This window comes from Tachysurus fulvidraco, chromosome 4, assembly GCF_022655615.1.
Source record: "Tachysurus fulvidraco isolate hzauxx_2018 chromosome 4, HZAU_PFXX_2.0, whole genome shotgun sequence".
In the NCBI taxonomy this organism is placed as follows: Eukaryota; Metazoa; Chordata; class Actinopteri; order Siluriformes; family Bagridae; genus Tachysurus; species Tachysurus fulvidraco.
Genome location: NC_062521.1, coordinates 18,727,455 through 18,748,683, shown reverse-complemented (window position 1 = coordinate 18,748,683; position 21,229 = coordinate 18,727,455). Strand labels below are relative to the sequence as shown.

At 36.8% G+C, this 21,229-nt stretch overlaps 2 protein-coding genes across 8 annotated transcripts; both read right to left on the bottom strand.

Moving 5' to 3' along the window:
- Window positions 1–335: 335 nt before the first annotated feature.
- cep68 (centrosomal protein 68) lies at window positions 336–7,211 on the bottom strand. 6 transcript variants are annotated; one of them, XM_027175001.2, is made up of 7 exons: window positions 6,999–7,210; window positions 4,618–4,994; window positions 3,071–4,429; window positions 2,869–2,991; window positions 2,680–2,776; window positions 1,364–1,492; window positions 336–1,122 (listed from the first exon to the last, which is right to left on the bottom strand). In XM_027175001.2, the coding sequence occupies exons 2-7, from the start codon at window positions 4,906–4,908 to the stop codon at window positions 1,079–1,081; spliced, it is 2,043 nt and encodes a 680-aa protein (XP_027030802.1). In that variant the 5' UTR covers window positions 4,909–4,994; window positions 6,999–7,210; the 3' UTR covers window positions 336–1,078. The 6 variants fall into 6 exon arrangements, 4 of the variants coding, with proteins under 4 accessions (XP_027030802.1, XP_047668632.1, XP_047668633.1 ...); XM_047812676.1 differs by lacking the exon at window positions 6,999–7,210 and adding an exon at window positions 6,395–6,578; XM_047812677.1 differs by lacking the exon at window positions 6,999–7,210 and adding an exon at window positions 5,208–6,371.
- A 503-nt stretch (window positions 7,212–7,714) lies between these two features.
- On the bottom strand, window positions 7,715–18,903 carry slc1a4 (solute carrier family 1 member 4). Of its 2 annotated transcripts, XM_027175003.2 has the most exons (8): window positions 18,199–18,903; window positions 15,533–15,575; window positions 14,377–14,442; window positions 11,287–11,453; window positions 10,625–10,858; window positions 9,981–10,175; window positions 9,377–9,511; window positions 7,715–9,138 (listed from the first exon to the last, which is right to left on the bottom strand). In XM_027175003.2, the coding sequence occupies exons 1-8, from the start codon at window positions 18,711–18,713 to the stop codon at window positions 8,874–8,876; spliced, it is 1,620 nt and encodes a 539-aa protein (XP_027030804.1). In that variant the 5' UTR covers window positions 18,714–18,903; the 3' UTR covers window positions 7,715–8,873. The 2 variants fall into 2 exon arrangements, with proteins under 2 accessions (XP_027030804.1, XP_047668635.1); XM_047812679.1 differs by lacking the exons at window positions 14,377–14,442; window positions 15,533–15,575; window positions 18,199–18,903 and adding an exon at window positions 13,650–13,777.
- Between the last annotated feature and the right edge of the window lie 2,326 nt (window positions 18,904–21,229).

Genomic DNA, 21,229 nt, shown 5'->3' with positions numbered 1-21,229 from the left:
TATTTCGTGTTGCCTCATGCCCACATATACATTATTGACCTTGCTAGATCCTGATTATCCTATTTGTACATCTTCACTTATCTATGTTCCTTCACAATACTTTGTACAGGACTGTTTTCAGTTATTATTATCAGTATCAGGTACACTAAGAAAATGTGTGCTCAAACAGTTTCATTGTCTTCAATAGCAATTATTTAAAATGTAAATTCGTTACACTGCTAAGTGAAACAAAAACACAACTCAGCTTGGTCTAGTTGGTTTTTATGTATACAACACCGCATTGAAAAGCACAAACTAAAAATATGCTGTTATTTATAGAAGACAGGACAAAAAACTAGGTTGTACAAAATTTATTTACTTGTTAACAAAAAAAAAACACAACCAAAGATTTTTATTAGTTTATAATCCAAAAATAGATTCTTTATTTTAACATGGAGTGTTTGAAAACCTTACTGTACTCTTTTTTTACTATACATAACAGTATATAGGGCTTAAATCATGGTGCTTAAAAAGGCATCCACTGAGCAGCCTGGACAGAAGTGTACTGTGTAACCTGCTCAGGTAGAAATTAAAGCTGCAGGGCTGCTATTGAGGATCAGTAAGCTCTTATTAAAACTTAATGAATAGCCCTAATAACCTGAGATCATGTTGTCTGCCAGGACACGAGAGCATTTCAGTGTAACAGTGTTGCAAAATAATACTATTATGACGCTGAGTGACCTTTTTAGCACTATAACAGCAACATACAGTACATGTACAGTAACTGAACATGTCCAAAGTGAATGTGCAAAATTAAAAGTGCATCTGTGGTTGACATGCAATACAAGTGTCTTTAAAGTATAGCATAATAGAGTTACATAAAGTTTAAAAGTAATGCACAACATAACCATAAATGTAAATGTCAAAGCATGATACTAATAGTGACCTGTTATTAACCAATACTGTACAATAACTGACCAGAATTAAATAGATTATCAACCTCGAATCACGGCTTTGCTTCAGATTTCTTACACAACTGTAGCACCTGTATGTAAAAGTCCTGAAAGACATGTAACTGAGCACACTAGTACATTGTACTCTACTGTACTGTACTCTTATCCTGACTGCTGAATGATGTCTCTTCTGTTGGGGAAAAGAATGAAGGTTTGGAGTATTACATCCTACTAATTATAGGTCAATATCTATTTACATTGGTATCTATTTCACATGTAAATCAATACTCGGTAATCATTCATATATATTATATAACTGCCTAAACGAACAATATAAATCGTTATGCAGTGATTCATCATGGCAAATGTAAACCTTTTAACAAACCAACAAACAGGTTTGTCTTACAAGAGTTTAATAGAGCATTGCTTACCAGTGTTGTGCTGAGAGTTTGGTTCAGTGAGACAGTCCATGGTGGATAAGATTGAGTTGAAAAGGTGATCTGAATGAGTCTCCAACACATGGGACTGCCTCTCTATAAGCATCAATGTGTCCTTCAGAACTGGACACCCATAGGAATAAAAGCATATACGGCAACAAAGTTATTATTTAAACAGATTGATTGGTAAATAGACTATAATAACATAGAATGTTTTTATATGTACCCATTTGCGGTGCAAGGCTTCTACTGTTATGAAATGTCAAGGGAATGGGGAAAAAAACTGAACTGCCATTATATCATATCGTATATCTTATTCTCCAGCTGGATTGCTGTCCTACATAACTTTGGAATTGAGTTGCAGTGTGCTATTTGTTCACAACTGGAGTGCTACATCTTTATGCCACACACACAGCAAAATAAAGAAGTAAAAGCTTTAACAGAACTTTGAAACATTCGAAGGTTCATTAACACAACAAAATACATCTTTCCAGGGAAAAAACATGACAAACAGTTTTTGGAATTCAGTGCTGACGTAGACACATACCGTACATATGAGAACGTTTGTAAGACATTGTGTTCAACAGGGGGCGCTATTAACCAACAAGAGCACTTGTTTGTCACAGCACTTGAACTATGTCACAGAAGTTGAATCAATAAGACTAAGATACTTAAATGATATAATATGCTAATTATCATCGACATTATTCATAGCATCTAGTCCATTATTCATATCATCTAGTCCATTAAAATTTGACATGTTTGATAATGATATTTTCTAAGATGTGCAGTTTTTCAGTTTACTAAATTGTGTAATACAAGTATGGTTATATTCAAAAATATTACTTGTTTTAATCAAAAAGATACTGAGGTTTAAAACAAGCAATGTTTTATGTTATACAAGTTCATAATATAAAAGTATTTTCGAAAAAAATAATATCAGAAATACTTACAAATTTTATGTATCTATGTTTGTTCTGTTAACATGACCACACAACACAAACACTTAATCCATGATCCATATATTAGGCATATCTTTTAGCAAGAAAATAAAACAATAGAGATAAACACGGGGTAACAAATATAGACAGTAACAGTGTCAAATTTGGTAACTGAACAAATTCTGTTTAGAAAAACAAATAATAAATGCTTAATAAATGATATTAACAGAACAGACATAAAAATATAATTACACATTTGACTAGCCTCATAATACATACATGTAAAAATAAATTATGATCATTATTATTATTATTATTATTATTATTATTATTATTATTATTATTATTATTATTATTATAAAGACTCACAAGGAGAGGCTGAGTTCATACAGCACAAAAGAATCTCTCCAGTGTGGAGGACAGCTGTAGTAAGTGGCCTGTGGGCTTGGACTTCCTCCTGAAAACTCTGGAAATAATTCACTTATTGATTCAATGATTGAATAATAAATCAAACAATGCATACATCCAGGTATTTCATATGCTGTTCATAGTACTGACCTTATAATCAGCTAGAGAGGTTTTAACACTCTCAATGTCGACTGAAGGAGGGGAAAGGACATCCATCTTCTGTACCACCTTGTGCAACCACTGAGTCAGTTTTTGTAAATTTGAGCAGAACAGCTGACAAGAAACCAAAGAAGTCACATTAGCTTCCATGACACTTGCAGTTAATTTAGTCCAACAGAAAATTTCATCTCACTTGTAAGTGCTGCAAGAGGGAAACCTGGGTCTCTTCCACCCCATCATCAGTCTCCATCTTCCTCTTTAACTCGTATGAAGACATTCCACTCAGCTGATCTACAATGGCTTTCACATCAATCACTTGATGGCTGGCTGCCTGTAGTCTAGTATCCAGTCCTTCCATCTGCACAGTGAGAGGAACATCTTCAGTAGACCCTTGCACACAAGTGGCCTCAGCTGCCAGTTTATCCACCTGTACTAATGAAGACGCACTCTCCCTCTTCAGAGGCTCCCAGTTTTTGTTGACTGGTTGACTTATCTGTGTTGTAATGTCTTTTAATTTTTGAGAAAGATCCTGAATCTCCTGTAGCTTTTCAGGCAAGTGGAGAAACTCCTCATCCCAATCACCGAGAGACCCCACATGGGGTAAGATGCTTGTGGACCTGATAAAGGTTGGGGCTGACCTGGATGCAGAAATGATGCCAGATTTCTTATAATAAAAGTTGTCTTTCCCACAATCCAGACTTTCCAATGATAAACCCACCTGCTCTATTAAGGAATCCATACTTCCAGATGCCCTGATACCTGATGACTTGGAATCTGCCAATTTCCTCAGATTTGGACACTGAAATCCAAATGTTTGATTATAAGTTTGATCAGATCTATCCTGTCTCAATACAGAAAGAGGCTGGTCCAAAAAAGAAAGACTAGAAGAACTTAGAAAACTGTCCACTTCAATACCAGAGTCTTGTAAAGGTTGATCAGTTTGCATCCTGTGTTTGTTTGAACTCCAGGCATTGGTCCTGTTGGGCCTTAGAGGGTATGTGTAATCCAGGAGGGTCAGATACTCCTTGTCAGGGTCCCAGCTGGGAGACCTACGGTCTGGAGAAGGTGGTAAGGTACTGGGGATAGCACAGGCCCAGTAATTGTTTTGATAGTGGGACATTTGTTTAGGCTCAGATAAGTATCTCTTGCTGTTACTCACTGAGAAGCCAGTGTCAGATAGGGAATGTCTCTCTTTCTTGTATGCTCTTGTGTTTGTACTTTTAGATATACAAGTTTGGGAATTGTATAAATGAGGAAAACAACGCTGGGTGGAAGTCCACTTTGGACTTAATGAGGCTGTAAGGCTCAAATCATCTAAAGGGGAACTACAAAGGCTCCTACTTTCAACTATATTTGCTGAATGAACAGGGCTGAAATTAGGTTCCCCATGAGGAGAACATAGCCTGAGCTCTGACAAATTCAAGGAAGCACACATTTCTTCCCTGGTTGATGAAAGAGAAGATGCAGTGATCTGGGGATCACTTGTGCTATCCAAAATGTTAGAACCTGTCCCTCCTTGTGATTGACGATTTTTGGAATTACTCAACTGGCCCTGTGAAATTAAATATGATTTCAATATGTTGCTAAAAAAATGAAATGTTTTTGCTACAATAATGCAAATACCAAGGTACAAAATCCTAGATATACACCAGCTGATCCATAATCCTTAGCAACATATTAATCAATTCAACAGACATTAGAACACTGACAAATCAAAATTATTAACGACTTTCAACTTACCCTTTCTGAGTACTCATGTGTGAGAGGATTCTTTAGGATTGAAATCTGGTGCTCTGTTGAGATCAGTGGCTTTCGGGCCTTGTACAAGCTCCTGCCTGTCATGTACCTAGAAGTAGGTGCCATGGTAACAGTTTTTCTGCTAGCACCACCCTCTCTGTTGAAGTCCTTAGCGTCCTGTTCACGCAGTGACTTTGATGTGTCACAGGTTTCCTCTGTGAGACGACTTGTGTAGCCACTGCGAATAAAAGCTGGGATCCTGCTCTTTCGTGTCCCATAGTTCCTCTGCTCCATTAGAGACAAAGTGTCTGATAAAGCTTAGTCAATTCCCAAAGCCACAGGAACACACCAAAACCCCCATTTGTTCTCAGATAGATAAACTGTCAAAATAGGGTGATCAAATGTAAGGAGTCAACATCAGCTGAAGATACGTACATACTTCAAAAAGTACCATTATTTAGAAACACATAGTAAACCTATAAATCCACAGGACATTGCATGTGAAAAGCAAAATAAGCTTAGTTAAATGCAGTGATGCGGCTGGTACTTGATATGGTACAGTAAACCAATAGAGAGTACATGCTCAGGCTTGCCTGCTATTGAAGATTAAAATTTCTCTTTGTACACTGCCACAATCTGCCAAGAATGTTCCAGGAAACCAACACAGAAAACAGTAAATAAAGAAAGTCTGAAGATGAATATAAATAAAAAATTATAAAACACTGAAAATAATGAACAGCTTTTTATTCACAATCAAATGCATGTGTCTGCTATGTATATTGCATATATTTATCAACATCAAATCCAATTGCAGTGCATTTTTATTATGAACTAATTTAAACCTATCAAACCTATCAATATGTATTCTCAGATTTTTCGAACTGGAAAGTGGATTGACTATGCTAACTTGCCATGTGTGAACAAGCATGTGAATGTGTGTGTATACTGGTTTCCCATCCCAGCTTTGTGCTCAGTATTCCAAGTTCCGGTTGTAACTATGACAAAGATAAATTGGTTGCAGAAACTGAATGAATGAATGAATGGATGGATGGATGGATGGATGAATGAATGAATGAATGAATGAAAACAAAGTAAAACAAAGAGTGAAAACTGTGAATGTTTGGTTGTGGTAACATGCAGCAGCATGCAGAGGCCACTCCAGATTCAATTGCTGCTATAACATTCTAGTATTTCTGAACACACAATATTGTTTGAACATACAGTATTTACACTGTATGGCACTGTTTCTACTGTCTTTTGTGTATTGTCTTTTGTCACTGTTTTGTAATTTTTTGTCTGCAGCATCTTTTGTCCTGCACTGTCTTGTCTGCCTTGTCCTGCACTGTTTGTACCAGGTTGCACAGTTGCACTTTATGTGGCTAAGACTTACTTGCTAGTCCTTAGCTCTGCCTTTTGCTTTTATGTACTGTAGCACCCTGGTTCTGGAGAAACATTGTCTCATTTCATTGTGTACTGCAACAGCTATATATGGTTGAAATGACAATAAAAGTTTCTTGACTTGACTCTTGACTTGGTAATGCTATTGATATTTGAAGGCTTGACATTGGATCTATAGTCTAAATGTTAATGTGAAACTTTAAATGCTGCATATGTAATAAATCTCATGATGGTGTTGTAATATGTCCCTATTGTGTTCCCATCCACAATCACTCTATCACACTCATACTCTATCACATATAGGCCTGCATGTTTGGACACCACCGTGGCAACTACAGCCTGAGAGCACTGAACCAAAATGCAGTGCAATCCAGTGACTTACCTCTTAGTGTTCACGCTGTTCTCTTGAACTTAAATCAACACTTAGATTGTGTGGTGCATAAATCTGTGCATGAAAGCCCAACGGTTTAGAAACTGACCAATCAAATACTTCAGTATATTTCAGTGTAGAAATCAGTATTTCAGATTTATAGTTATTCCTGAAGCTTCTCACCAGAAGGATCCACCTGTTTGAGTTGCATTTTAAATATTTAACCTTCCACATTATTTATTTAGACATAATACACGCTTTTAAAAACACACAATACAGAAAGTCTGCAGGGAAAAAGCTTTTCTGATTAATAGTTATAAATAATTAGCAATAAAGTCCTAAATATCTGATGATAGAAAACTGGTATTATCTGTTACTACATGACTAAATGGTTAACAAAGAAACATCTTCTGTCGAGAAAAGCTGTGGGTATCTTTTTTTACCAGCAGCAACAAACTATCAAGTTATTGGTGACAAAGTGAGACAATTACATATAGCGTCATTTATAATGAGCGTCAGCCTGCACTAAATGTTATACCGCTTCTGATGATCACAAAGACAATCTTCATGTAAGAAGGCAGCCATTTTATGTAAGCTAATAATACAGTGTAAATACCTTTTCTCTCCAATGTAGCGTAGAAGTTTATAAGCCCAGTGTAGCCTATATGAAATCCAGACGCATATATAGCGCGTAATCGATCAACAGTTAAAATACGGTTTAGTTCGGTAGTAAAACGGTTCCTATTAAAGCCAAGCGGAAACAGCGGAAAAGCCCGAAGCAGCCAACCAATAGAAACATCAGCCTTCTCCAGTGGCCGACAACCGGAACGCTGAGGTTCCTCTTTACTTCTTTTGTGTTATTTACTTTTGTATATATTCATGTAGTCTGAAATTATGGTTAATTATTATGATAATTATTATAATACTACATTATGTAGGTCAAATGCAGTGTCGTGCATATAACTTCCCATATACTGAGAAAGTCTGAATATTTATATAAATGTACATAAGAAAATCTCAAAAATCATTAAATAATATTTTACTCACAATCACATTTGTGACTCACATTTCTTGAGAAAAGATTCTAGATTACGAAGCAGTTTACATTACCATTCCAGAGACAAGGTATAATCCCGTTAAGTGGCCATTTTTTCCTTGAGAATGTAAATTTGTATTATATACACACTGACATATGGGGACACATATGGGTTTTTTTTCCTTACAGTTTCACATTTTAAATGTGAAAACATGAAAACACTGACATAATTGTTCATTGTGTGCAACACCACAAAAAAACAAAACAAAAAAAAAACAACAACAAAAAAACCAGGCCACTTTGCTTTTCATTTAATTACGTAAAGACACAGATAAGAAAGAAATCAGTAGTAATTACATAGTTAGGTCACAGTTTGAGATTGAATAGCGTATTCCTGTATGTACCGGTAATATCTCATTAACAAGTAATAAGTATTAACGTTAAACCAGCCAATAACACATGTTGCCAATTTGGCATCCAATGATCTTAACATATAGATTAAGAAAAATCTGTTTAACAAATTTTGTATAAAAGTAACAAAATTATAAGGAATTATGCAAAATCACGAGCTTACCTATCACTAATAATTCACATAACACATTTAAAATCAATATTTAAAAAACGCCTTAAACTGAATTACTTCACATTTAGTTGCAAATCAATACTGAAATCTAAACACAACAGATTTTCTTTCGTCAATCAGTGGTCTACTGAATGTACTGAACTGTAACAGCTGAACATAAGAATAAGGAAAAAAATTACAGTATTTTTACATTTATAACACTGGGTGTCAATATATTATCTTACCATAATAGCATTTCTGTGACACCCACCGGACATTAAATGTCAGCATGGAGCACAAATGGAGTATATTCAATGACACTTTTCTTATGATTATGACCTTTTTCTTAGAAACCAATAAAATCAAGTGCCAAAATACATATTCAGATAGTCACTTTGCAATGCAGGCTCCATCAAATCTCAGTGTCCCAAGACCAGACTCAACTGGCCTGTGATAAGACATTAAGCCATTAGTGAAACAAATATTTACAGAAAATGTTTTCTTATCCATCTTCAAAATCGTTAATGTTTTACCGGTGAGGTAAAGACACAGCAAATAAATAAAGCCAGTGAAAGAGGTCATTCTGTAAATGATTCTCTTCACTATCTTTAACAGCTACTCGAAATAGGGAATATTCTCCGTTTAGACATGTAAAAACTGGAAATTGTTTCCCAAAGAGATTAATATAAATGTTTTGGCACAATAAAAATGGTATGAATATAACCATCATTTTACTGTCTCATCCATACTATTGTACTTATTGTGCACAAAACAGATATACAGTAACAGGACTTATGGCCCATATTCCCAGATTTTAGAAAGGAAAAAGCAAGGATTGATTTTGGAAATGCTTTGAATTTATAAACTTCTTTCAGTGGTTAAAAGAAAGTAGGTTAGAACATGGACTCCACACCATTCTTTTCATCAGCAGAGTTATGTGAGCGGTCATGAACCAGTTTTTGTTGTGTGACGAGAGGTGAGGTCTCCTCTTCAGCCTGGACATTAGCCACAGCTTCCACTTTAACCTCCTTTAACTCCTCCTCTTCCTGCTGCTTTACCAAATGTTTTTGCTTTTTCATCTCCTTCTCATTTATATGGTGCAAGATCCCAGCACCCAGAGCATCACCTTCCACATTTACCACAGTCGTGGTACGATCCCTGAAAAAAGAATGTGAATGCAGACAGGCAGACAGACAGACATGCACAAAATACCGATATATAAATAACGTGTTACTAAATCCTCAAGCATGTGTTAAATCACACATGACATTTAAGGAGAGCAAGACATCACACTGAAAAATAAGTGTCTGCAGCTGTACTTTAAGAATTTATGCATATTGCAATAATTTATGTGCAGCAGGGAGTAATGAACTTTATGTAATACAAGATTTCTTACACAATCCAGTCCACAGCCAGCATTAGTGACAGATCATTGGTAGGCAGGCCGATTGCTTCCAAAATAATTGCGATGGTGATGATTCCTCCAGCTGGAATGCCTGCTGCTCCAACACTGGATGCTGTTGCTGTCACACTGCAAGAAGGATAGAAAAATCTCTTTCACTTTCATTGTCTCAGGGTAGGGGAAGTTTTTAATGTTTTAAACAACTGATTGACAATTTGAGTTAAAATCCCACGACTGCCCAGGAGTCACTGTTGGGCTCTTGAGTATGGCCCTTAACCCTCAGCCGCTTAGACTCCATTCTATCTCAATTTGAATTCACTTTATATCACAAAAATATTAAACAAATGAATAAACATACAAGTAATTAGTGCCTAACCTTTGTGGTATCTCTCAGAGCTAGCAGGAGTTAAAGAATCTGAGAAGCAACCTGTGCTAGTTAAAAGTAGATCACTCTTAATAGCACTGGGTTGGCCTAAGATAGAGCCTGTATGGGTTATTTTAACTCGTGGGACAGGAAAGCTGCCAAGAACACATTCTCTGTGTCTATTTATAGGCGTGGTTACTCTGTCAGATGTTATGCCTTCAGTAATGCACTTACAGAATAGTGAAGATCTGGCCTGCATTGAGGTCGACATTATTGAGCTGGGCAATGAACACGGCAGCAACGCACTGGAAGATAGCGGCTCCATCCATGTTTACAGTAGCTCCGATTGGCAGGATAAAACGGCTAATCCTTTTATCCACACCATTGTTCTCCTCAACACATTTTATCATGGAGGGCAATGTTGCTGAGCTGAGAAAGCAGAAAATACAAGTCAAAATGAAAACAATGACAGACAACAGAGATGAATAGTACACTGAGAGCTCATGGACACATAAACCTGCAACACTACCCACTTCCTTATAATCAGTTTACAGTTTAAATTAATCATAAAGATTAATTAATTAAAATTAATTAAAAAAAAAAATGCAACAGGACCTAGAGCTCAACCTTAAATGATCCTAATAAATAAAAGATCTCTATTTTCTCTGGGAACAGATGAAGACACATTGCCAAAGCTTACATTTCCAATCAAATGAAGCCAACATCTGGGTAATGTTGTGGTGTAAACTCCAAAGCATGCAAATAAGTTGAATATACAGATCACAGTATGGATTGAAATCTGAGCTCCTATTAGACTTGTGTTTGGGCAAAGATAACTTGAACACTGTACACAATGCAACAAACACAAAAGGAATTACCTGGAACAGGTAGCGAATGCTGTGGTAAAAGGTGTGATCAGGCCAGAGAGGAAGCTGAAGGGGTTTTTGCGGGTGAGCCCAAAGTAGATAAGAGGTAAGACAATGCCACCATGAATAATGTGGCCCAAGATTGAGGCAAAGATGTATTTTCCTAAGCTGGTGACAAGCAGAACCACATCCTCCATCTCCACAATCTTACTGCCTACGAGGAACATGATGCCAACTGGTACATACCTGTAAGACACATTGTTATACTGTATAACAGGATATGTTGTATTATCATAAATTATTTACATTTTAAGAGTTTATCTGCCAATTTATGGCTATTAAGTGTTTAATGTCCGTGAGCCATACATGTATGCAGCGACTTTCTTCCCAAAACAATGTAAACAAACAAACAAAAACAAAAAAAGCAGGAACAAATAATGAAAAAGACTGTGGGCCTTTGGCAAATGCATATTTATTTGCTGTAAATCGTCTCTAAAGTACATTTAAATCATTCAAAATAATTTTCTCCATACCATGCAATAAGACAACCTGAATGAAACTGTTTGTAAGCTACTCTAAGGCAAATCTCTCGTTGAGAATGATTCATTTCAGAAAGTTTTTTTGAGACAACAAGTGGACTGGGGTCAGTTCTGCACAAAAATCAAGGCACTCACCACATGATCCAAGATACCAGTACCATAGTGGCTTCATTGAAAGCATTAAAGAAACGTATGAGCTCCTCCCCTTCAGCTCCTAGCTTTCTCAAGGCCACTCCAAACACCATAGCAAATAGAACCAAGCCAAGAATGTTCATCCCATCTGCTTCTGTTCCCACTGGCACCTGCAACCAACCACATAGTTCTTGAGATATCAGCCTTGTTCAAGTTGCTTACTTTCACAAAAAAAACGCAGTGAGATAAACTAATCAAAGCATGTTAAGATAATTTCAATCACATTATAAATGTGATTAAAAATAATTCTGAATGTACTGTAAATATAGACCTTCACTTGCCTTCAAGAATATTACATGTCTTCTTTTGTTTATTTTGGAATTTAGTATTTTTTTTCTGTTATCATTTCTCCTCTCAGTGGTAGTGCCTGCAGCATTTTAGTAATAGTATCCCTAACTTCGTGTTTTTATAACCATCTACAGCACTGGGAATGTCAATATATCGACATATATTTTGATATATTTTGTGCCCATTATGCACTGGATTGACTGCTTACAGCAAAACAGCACAAGTGATCCTATTTGAACTTTTTTGCTTTCAAAACAGAAGACCTTAAAAACAAACAACCAAACCAAAGAGCAAATTCAAAGAGCAGTGTTTTTTCTTGTTGTCTCACCCCAATGTTTAAACATCATCTGTGTCATGGACAAATGTTCATCCTGGTATAACAAGTGGAAGGCTATACAGAGGAGTGTATTTGGTTATTTTCACAGACATGTTGCACAGTATTCTTAAAATAACATAAACACTGAAACCCTGTCTCACTTACAGATCTTTTAGATAGCAGTTCACTGAAATGTAGCTATTTATGAAAAACTGGAAGTTCCAATAAAGAATATATAAATTATATACATAATTAATCAAATTTTTTAAAACAATGAATTATTTATTAAACAATTATTTAATGGTGGATAAATTCAATTCTTAATGTGCATACAGGACAGCAGAACAGTGTTAATCTATTTAAATGGAATTTTCACTGATTGACGTCTTTGCTCTACACACAACCTGAGCTCATGCTCATGCTTTAGTTTAATTTCATACAAACAGACTGTGTGAATAAAAATGTTAGACCATGTTGCTCTGCCAGTTCCTCCAATTGTTTTTAGTATGGGTAAGTAGCAGAGGTGGGTAGTAGCAGAGGTGGGCAGTTTCTTTGTGAAGAAGAAACTGTACTCTCACTCTGCTACATTTTCTTTTTACCTCTTTGGTATTCTACGCAATTTTTTGACAGAGAGAGAAACTTCAGCTAAGGCTCTACCACGTGACTGTGTTTCACCAATCAAACGTAGTTGTGCAGTCTCATCACGTTACCATACTCAATCTGAGCGGCGGGACGGGTTAGTTAGCAACACAAACCGTCGGTAATGCAGACGGTGAAGTTTAATAGTGACATCACCGAGTGATTTTTTTGGTGAAATAGTTTGTTTCTGCATGCTTTCACACACGCACACACACATTTTACGTTGACGGGTGTACAGTTTTCTGTTCAGCATGCTTGGTATGAAATGTGTGTTTCCTTCTGTTGTTCGGTCACTGGAGACACACACACACAGTTTATGAGAATTTATGGGCTGCCTCGTTCTAGTTCTGCCTGGTAAAAAAGTATAAAGGTTTGGAAATTTGTGTTACTTGTGCGTATTTATTTTTTATTTATTATTATTAAATTATTTATTTAATTTGAATTTACCTGAATTATTTTAATTTAAGCTACTCTGTAATTAATTAATTTTAATTTATTTTACTGATTGGATGAGCCATAATTTGCCTAAAGATTATTTTGTATTTTTGTCTGCCTGATTGTTGCCTTGAGTTAAAAAATAAATCGGACGTTCCTCAACAGTTACTCAGTACTTGAGTAGTTTTGTTCACCAAGTACTTTTTTACTCTTATACAAGTAATTATTTGGATGTCTACTTTTTACTTTTACTTGAGTCATATTATTCTGAAATAGCAGTACTTTTACTTGAGTACAATTTTTGGCTACTCTACCCACCTCTGGTAAGTAGCCCCCAAAAGATCCCTGCTTTCCAATAGTTTTACATGGGAACGGGTTAAAGCATTCACATATGAATGAGAATGTTGAAGGGACCACATTGGCAATTCCCCAAATACCAGACTCCTTGAGACTCATGCTTATCTCATGTATGCCTGACATGAATAATGAAATAACCGATTTCTGCTGAATATTCACAAAGTATTATAAATCAAAAACTATTTTTCTTCTTTTTATGTAAACATGGTGAATAAACATAATAATAATTACTACTGAAAGATTTGAAGGAAGAAAGAAACAATCGTTTTACCTGGAAAGACCTTTGTGTCCCAATAAAGTTTAATGCTGCTGTTCTGAAATACATAATATCTAAAGCTCTTCTGGAAAGACTTGCCATCTCCAGCTGTTCAAGTGTTTTTGGTGCTGAAGAGTGGCAAGTGCATCTGTAGCAACTATGCAGCATGCAAACAAACACCATGTGTATTCAGAGCTGCCAAACAGTCCGCACAAACATGGAAAAGGTTCTCACGGAATCAAAGAAAGGCCTGTGCCAGAAACCTCAAAAAACTGATTATAGGCTTTGATATTCAGTGAAGTGAAGCCTAACATTTAGGCACTACAACTCAGATGGAGGCTGAAAAAGCCTATCCTGTGTTTATCATAGGAAGAACAAAATATGTTTGCAAATTCTGCATCTTAAAAAACATCACATTTTATTGCCTTAATTCCAAACAGTATGAACATGATTTTTTTCATAAATTGTGGCAACTGTATAATACAAATAATAAATAATAATAATTTTGGTAAAAAGAATACAGAGCATGCTTAACATCACCAGATTATTTCTGTGTTGCGAGGCATATGTCACTGTATATCACATTGTTTCATATAAAAAAAAAAAAGCCCACAGTACATTATTTGGCTAACAACAAAAATTAGAAAATGAATATGAATATGTTAGTAACAGCAATCAGAATGCTGTGGAATAATATAATGATGGTATGTCTGTTTACATAACTTGCAAAGAAAATGGATACCTTTTGATAGAGTACAGTCCCATTTGTTGTGTTTCCCACTGCGATCTTCTTGTAGTCAGTAGCATACTACAACAAAAAGATGAGATTATTGAATGTTTATAAATATAGCAATATATAATAGACATCCCTGCCTATATTATCCATAACTTTAAATTTCAACTTATTGACATTTCTGTGAGCTGTGAAGTGAGGATATCTCCATGATTCAATTAATTCTCTCCAGAAATCTACAAAAGCCTCATTTAAAACACAGCTGAAAAGAACCTGCCAACTGGCAAACACATGGACAATGACGCTGCTACTCAGAGGCTCCTCTTGTTCAGAACTTATGTCAGCTGTGGTCTCCCAGCATGCCCTATTTATTGGGTAATATATAAACCACAGGTTTGAACATCTACAAATATTCATTGTTATTTAATCTTTCAAGGTGGATAATAATGAGTCTCTCTGACTATAACCTGACTATCTGACCCATAAGTCTTTTAACCACCAATTAGGCTATCAATAAAGATATGAGTTTGACATGAATTCAGTTCACGTTGAATTCAGTTTTCATTAGAATAGGAACGGAGGCTGAATTTTATTTTTAATGCATCAACTTCATATCTGTGTCTTGGCTACTGGAATTTAGGTATGGTACATAGTTTATTTTTTCATTTACACTGGTTTAACTTATTTTGTTACAGGTATCTGTATGACTGACTCAGGCCAGAGTCTGTGAGGGCATTGCACACTCAGCTGTACACATTCCCCATTGTGCCTGGTGACATTATTTTCCACCCCTAACACAACCCTGTGACCCTTTTACCGCCTTCTGTAAAACTCACAAGCCTGAGCAGCCAGCCATGTACTACATCCTAGTAAAGCATGCCAGGTTGCCAGGCATCAGAGAATGGAATACACTTGCTATGGCAACGAATGGGCAGTATTTAATGGTGAGAGAAAGCATGATAGATATTTATTAGGCAAAGAGAAAAAAGCTCACACCAGTCAGAGACTCTTCATTAAGCACTGTAGGTCTGTTAATATGGAGGGACTGAGGTTTGAGAGTGGCAATAAATACCAACGCTAAACTGATGCTACTGGAGTATGGATTTTGTATACTTTGTTAACAGACTGAGTTGAACTGTCAAAAGGAAGGAAGAAAGGTACTCACTGAGCGGAAAGCAGCCGCCACCAGGTTAGAGGGAAAGAGGTTTCTGTGAAGAAATAAAAAGTGATGCACATTAAAACATACAGTACTTCTACTGCTTCTTCTCTGAATTATCACTAGGCAGCAGTGCTGTATATAATACACATGACTTGCTCTCTCAATATTATGCAATGGGTTGCCACACTTTTTTTCTGTAAAAACAATAACTTTTTACATGTCATATGTAATGTACGAGTCTTAAATTATGCAAATTTATTTCAGCTTAACTAAAACACCCTGAAACATGTTCTCAGAATCATGTTACATAAGCAGATTAATCTGTTGACCCAGTGGACAAAGGTAAAATAGGTTGTTATCTGTTTTAACCCATTAATATAGAGATGCATTCAATTTGAATTACATAATTGAAGCCTTTTGCACAAAGGTAATGTTATAAAACCATCACCAATTTTAACTAAAATTGCTTTGGCGAAAACAAAAGAAACAACATAAAAAAATGTATTAATTCCCAAAGTCACAAAGGCAAAGTTTAGTCAGGTTGAATTGTCACAACAGGTGTCATTTATGAGGCTCTTATACTCTCCACCTGGTCATGAAGTGTAACACCATCAGTTTTTCCCCGACAAATGGACTAAAGCCCACAGTAACCCATACGTTTGTTTGGCCAGCTGTGTGTTTACTTTCTGTCCACCCAGTGCTTGAACTGTTCATTAAACATTTTACAGTTAACCTAGCTTGTTTAAATCGTTATCGGCAAATCGTTAAATCAGCAAGTAACACTCTGCAGGCTCACCTTCATTATTCACAAAACAATACCAACAACACATGTGAGGTGAGAAATATTGTCAGGGAATGTATTACCCTGACCCTTTTTTGGCTGCTTTACCATAGATGGAGACATTGCTGCGGTCAAGCATTCCCAAAAATGTGGTCTTTACAACCAATGAGGTGCACACCATTCCTGGTTAAGCATCACTGTAAGGGCATTCAAGACCTGTGCACTAAGGGCTCTTAGAGAGTTCCCTGTACTGCTAGAGTACAGTCTTCAGTTGGCAATTCATTACAAGTGGTCAAATCCACAGGCACAGATGATCTAATTGAGAGTGACAGTAGATCTGCTTAGGGAGATCCAAATAATAGTGAAAGCATTATTGAAATCCAAGGACTTACTGGCTACAGTATGTTAGAGCCAAGTGCAGAATCTGTATTGCTATGTATTTCTGTGGTTTTCTATCTGCACCTCACCTAACCTCTCCCAAACATAGAAAACCATTTCTGGGTGCAGATGGCAGACAGCAAACCCTTTTGGGACTGTCAAACTTCTGCACCTGAAAATGAGTTACTCTTAGCAAATCTCCTGAAGGTAGAGTGAGGTGCTCAACCTGTGCAAACGATGACTAATGCTGCTGGTCTGTGACTGAGACTTGATGCTATAACATACACTGTATATAGGTGTATAATTTCCCATACTATTAGTACATTATTAAAATCCAATTTGCTTTAAACTTTATTATTTAGTGGCATGTGGGATTTTGGGTTTAAACAAACAAAGTTATCTCAAAAAGTTCTGGCTCAGAGTTTCAAGCATTTTGCTCTGAGCAGTCTGGAGAATCAAGAATACAGTGTTCACAAGACCTAAAAACAGAAACCTGTGACCTTTTACAGAACTGGACCAGGAGAGAAAACATATCAGGTTTAGACATAATGGTACAAAGAAGTACCAGTTCCAAATGCTTATTTGGTTGATTACCATAAAACTCACCATTATAACAAGTTTTATAAACATTGTTATAGCACAATTTAATATCATCTAAAACTGATCAGTAATTAAGCTAAAACTGCTCATAAAAGGTCAACAGAGCGATTCCACATTTAACATCTCAAACTTTGTTCCTTAATTTGTTTAATCACACATCATTGGCTAGCGGCTGTTAGGAAGAAAAACAGGATTAACCAATCAAAATCATTTGTGTTAAAACCAGACTCGGGTTTTACGAGTAACGGGATATGGCGATGACAGCTGATAAAGCACTAGTGTTAGAGAAAAAAAAAGGTTTAATAAGATATGTTGTTTCCCCTATGGTGAAGTTATTAATATAGTCAACTCGTGTCTTTCACTTTCAGGTGTCCCCCTCAAGCCCCCAAAGTTAATTTCTGACTACATTTCTGTCATTTAGCAGACACCCTTATCCAGAGTGACTTGCATTTTTATTTAAATTTATAAAACTGAGCAATTGAGGGTTAAGGGCCTTGCCCAGGGGCCCAGCAGTGGCAGCTTGGTGGACCTGGGATTTGAACTCATCAGATTTGAACTCTTCTGATCAGTAGTCCAACACCTTAACCACATCCCTACTACACTATTGTGGTCTAAAAAAATGTAACTGAGAAAGTGTAAGAAACCATCCAAAAACTGCAGGACACCTAAAAGTGGTTAGTTTCGAGCACAATTAACGTACATATCAAATCCTTAAATTTAATTTCCATTGTTTTCAACTGTTTTGCCTTTCCCTGGCATAATAAAAGAAGCAATGATATGTAAATCTCTTAACAAATGTTTTAAATACCTTTTTCTGGTTTTATCATTTCCATTTTTTTTTTTTACAAAGTTATGCACACTTTTGCCTTAAGTGTAGATATTATAACCAGAGCATGTCTGCTAAAACCAGTACCTTGCTAGATCTAAGAACGAGTCGGTTGTCTCCTTGTTGTTGCTGACGCTCTCCAGCGCCAGGTCGTTGGTGTTAAGCGCTCCAGCGCCTACCCCGGGCTTGATGAGGAAAGCCAGGGCGACGCCGATGGACGAGGCTATGAGCGTGGTGACCAAAAAGTAGGACACGGCGATGCCTCCGAGTTTCCCCAGGGAGCGAGTGTCCAGGCTGGCAGCGCCCGAGATTAGGCTGCACACCACGAGAGGCAGGATGATCATCTTCAGCATCCTCAGCAGCATCTCACCGGGAAACGCGAAGTAAGTCATCTGCGCTCGTGTCAGGTTCATTTTGCGGACCATTACGCCAAGCCCGACGCCCACAAGGACCCCGGACACCGTCAGAATCACTACAAGGTTTCTACGTAAAAAAGACATTAATTTATCTTTGAAATTCCTCTTCTCTGATTTCCCGGAGACGTCTGGAATTAAGGTCTCGGACACCGCGTGCCCGTTAATTTCGCTTTTCTTCTCCGTCATGATTAAAAAAAGATTCAAACTGTTTTCTAAGTAACAGATATGAGGCTGGAGACCTGTTTATGACTATCTATATTCTAAAGAGAACAGATTACGTTATATATCCTAGTCTCAAAGGAAGTGTGCGCGCACAATGCGAGTAAAAGCGCAAGAAAGACCGTGTTACCGGCGCGACTTGCATGTGCTCCAATGGGCTGTCCATCACTGCGCACGCGCTTTACCCTCTTACGCTTGAAGATGAAATGATGCAACTTCAGAGACTGTTGCTATTCATGAATATTGTTTTATGTCATTGTTAACTGTTTGACACAAAAAATGACACGGAACTAATTTTACAACATTGTCTTGCAAACAACCTAAAAGTAATTATCTATAATTATAGCTACATTATATGACCAAAGGTAGGTAGTTAGTTATTCTACACTATATTATTATAGCTACACTGTATGTGGACACCTGACTAGGACACCTATTTGTGTTTTTTACCACTCACTGTCACCGCAAAATTGGAAGCACCAATTGAGTTTTGCACACCAGGCCTTGGCATCACTGTCCAACTTTTGAGCTCAAATACCCACAACCACATTCCAGAATCTAGTGAAAAGTCTTTCCAGACAAAAAAGCAGTTGCACTTATACCTGTGCTTTAAGTGGGGACCAACTCTGTGTTAATGCCCATTATATGGTATGGGCACATATATGTGTGTGATGGTCATGTGTACATGTTTCTGGCCATATCGTGTATAAACTTCCCTTTATATAGACCAAAAAAGTAACACAAGTTTCTGATTTAAACAGGATGTTGGAAGTTGTGAAACTACACACTCAGCTATACTAACACTGTCTTTGTTAACAAAAAATCTGCTGAACTGGCTGGTTGCATAGGAAATGTGGAATATCTTGTAGATTTTAGTTTTTATAAAACCTTTTTCCGTTGAAATAATTGTGGACTGTGTTGTGCATTGCTAGACAGGTTATTTATATTTACTATTTTCATAATAGCTTCATTTCAGTAATAAAAGTAAGTTTTTATACTGATGATCAGATCTAAAAAAAAATAATCAACAATAAATATCTTGTCACATGCAGCATTATGTGCAACAATTTTTTTTTACAGGATTATGTTTTATGTATTTATTATTTAGGCAATGCCTTTTTACAGCTGCATGATCCCCAATTTGACTATGAGCTTAGAGTACTCTCAGAGATTCAGTGCACATTCTTTATGTGCCTTTGTGGGTTTCCTCTGGGTTTTCTGGTTTCCTACCACCTACCAAAAATGTAGCAGTAGCAATAAGGTGTGCAGGGTGTGCAGGAGATCCTGTCTGCACCACACCACAACCCAGAAAACCCAGTAAAGGCTCCTGACCCACTGTGGACATGTCCAGGATAAATCAGGCATTCATTGTTTGTGTGTGTGTGTGTGTGTGTGTGTGTGTGTGTGTGTGTGTGTGTGTGTGTGTGTGTGAGTGAGTGAGAGAAAGAGAGAGAGAGACAGACAGACAGACAGACAGACAGACAGACAGACAGACAGACAGACAGTATATGCTGTATGTGCTGGGTGGATGAAGTGTCTGACCCAAAGGGAAAATGACACTACATGTGCACTAACTTTTCCTTTCAACTAGAGGGCACAATAAGGCCTGATTTTCTGTACTTTCTACTGTTTACTCACATCACACAGAAATGTGAACTGTTTTGAATAGTCTAGCAGCAGCAAACTTTTAAACTCCTGCGTAGTGTGCATGTCTTTTTAAATTATTATTTGTTTAAATTATTTAATGTTATTAATCTTGTGTATTGTGTAATTTATGCCAAAAATTGTTCCATACAATAAAGAATGCTTGGCAAACTAAAAGAAACTGCTGCTCATGCATACCTTAAAGTCTTTCAGCAGTTATTTCTGGGTCAACTCAAAAGTATGAAATCATGAGCAGATGCAATGACAACCTAAAATAGTATGGTCAATATTCAGCCAAAAGCCTATGCAGGGCATATGGATAATCTACCTGTCCAATGACAAATTTGTTCTTCTTCGTCTTAGTGAGATTGTATACAAATTATGAATAAATATATGAATGACTTCTGTGTGGTTTGTATGCTGGATAGGTTTTGTATGTTTATTGTACTTTATTTGTAGTCTTGAGCGAGAGAGAGTGAGAGTGAGAGTGAGAGAGAGAGAGAGAGAGAGAGAGAGAGAGAGAGAGAGAGAGAGAGAGAGAGAGAGAGAATCACTACTCGGACAGGACCCAAGGCCCAGGATTAATAAATGTTTTCATAAACCACCAATTTAATATTCAGTTTAACTCTTATGATAATGGGTATCTTATGAGTTCTTCATATAGATAACTCAAGGCATAAGCTAAGTTTTAGAATCTTAGAACCCTGTCTGAAAGGGAAACCCTTAGTTGTGCACGGTTTGCATAGAGACTTGAATGGTTCCCCCAGAGGGACTAACTGAGCAGTGTAGCTCTCTGCTAGATGGAAATAATTTCCTTTAAAATGTACCAAATATTGACA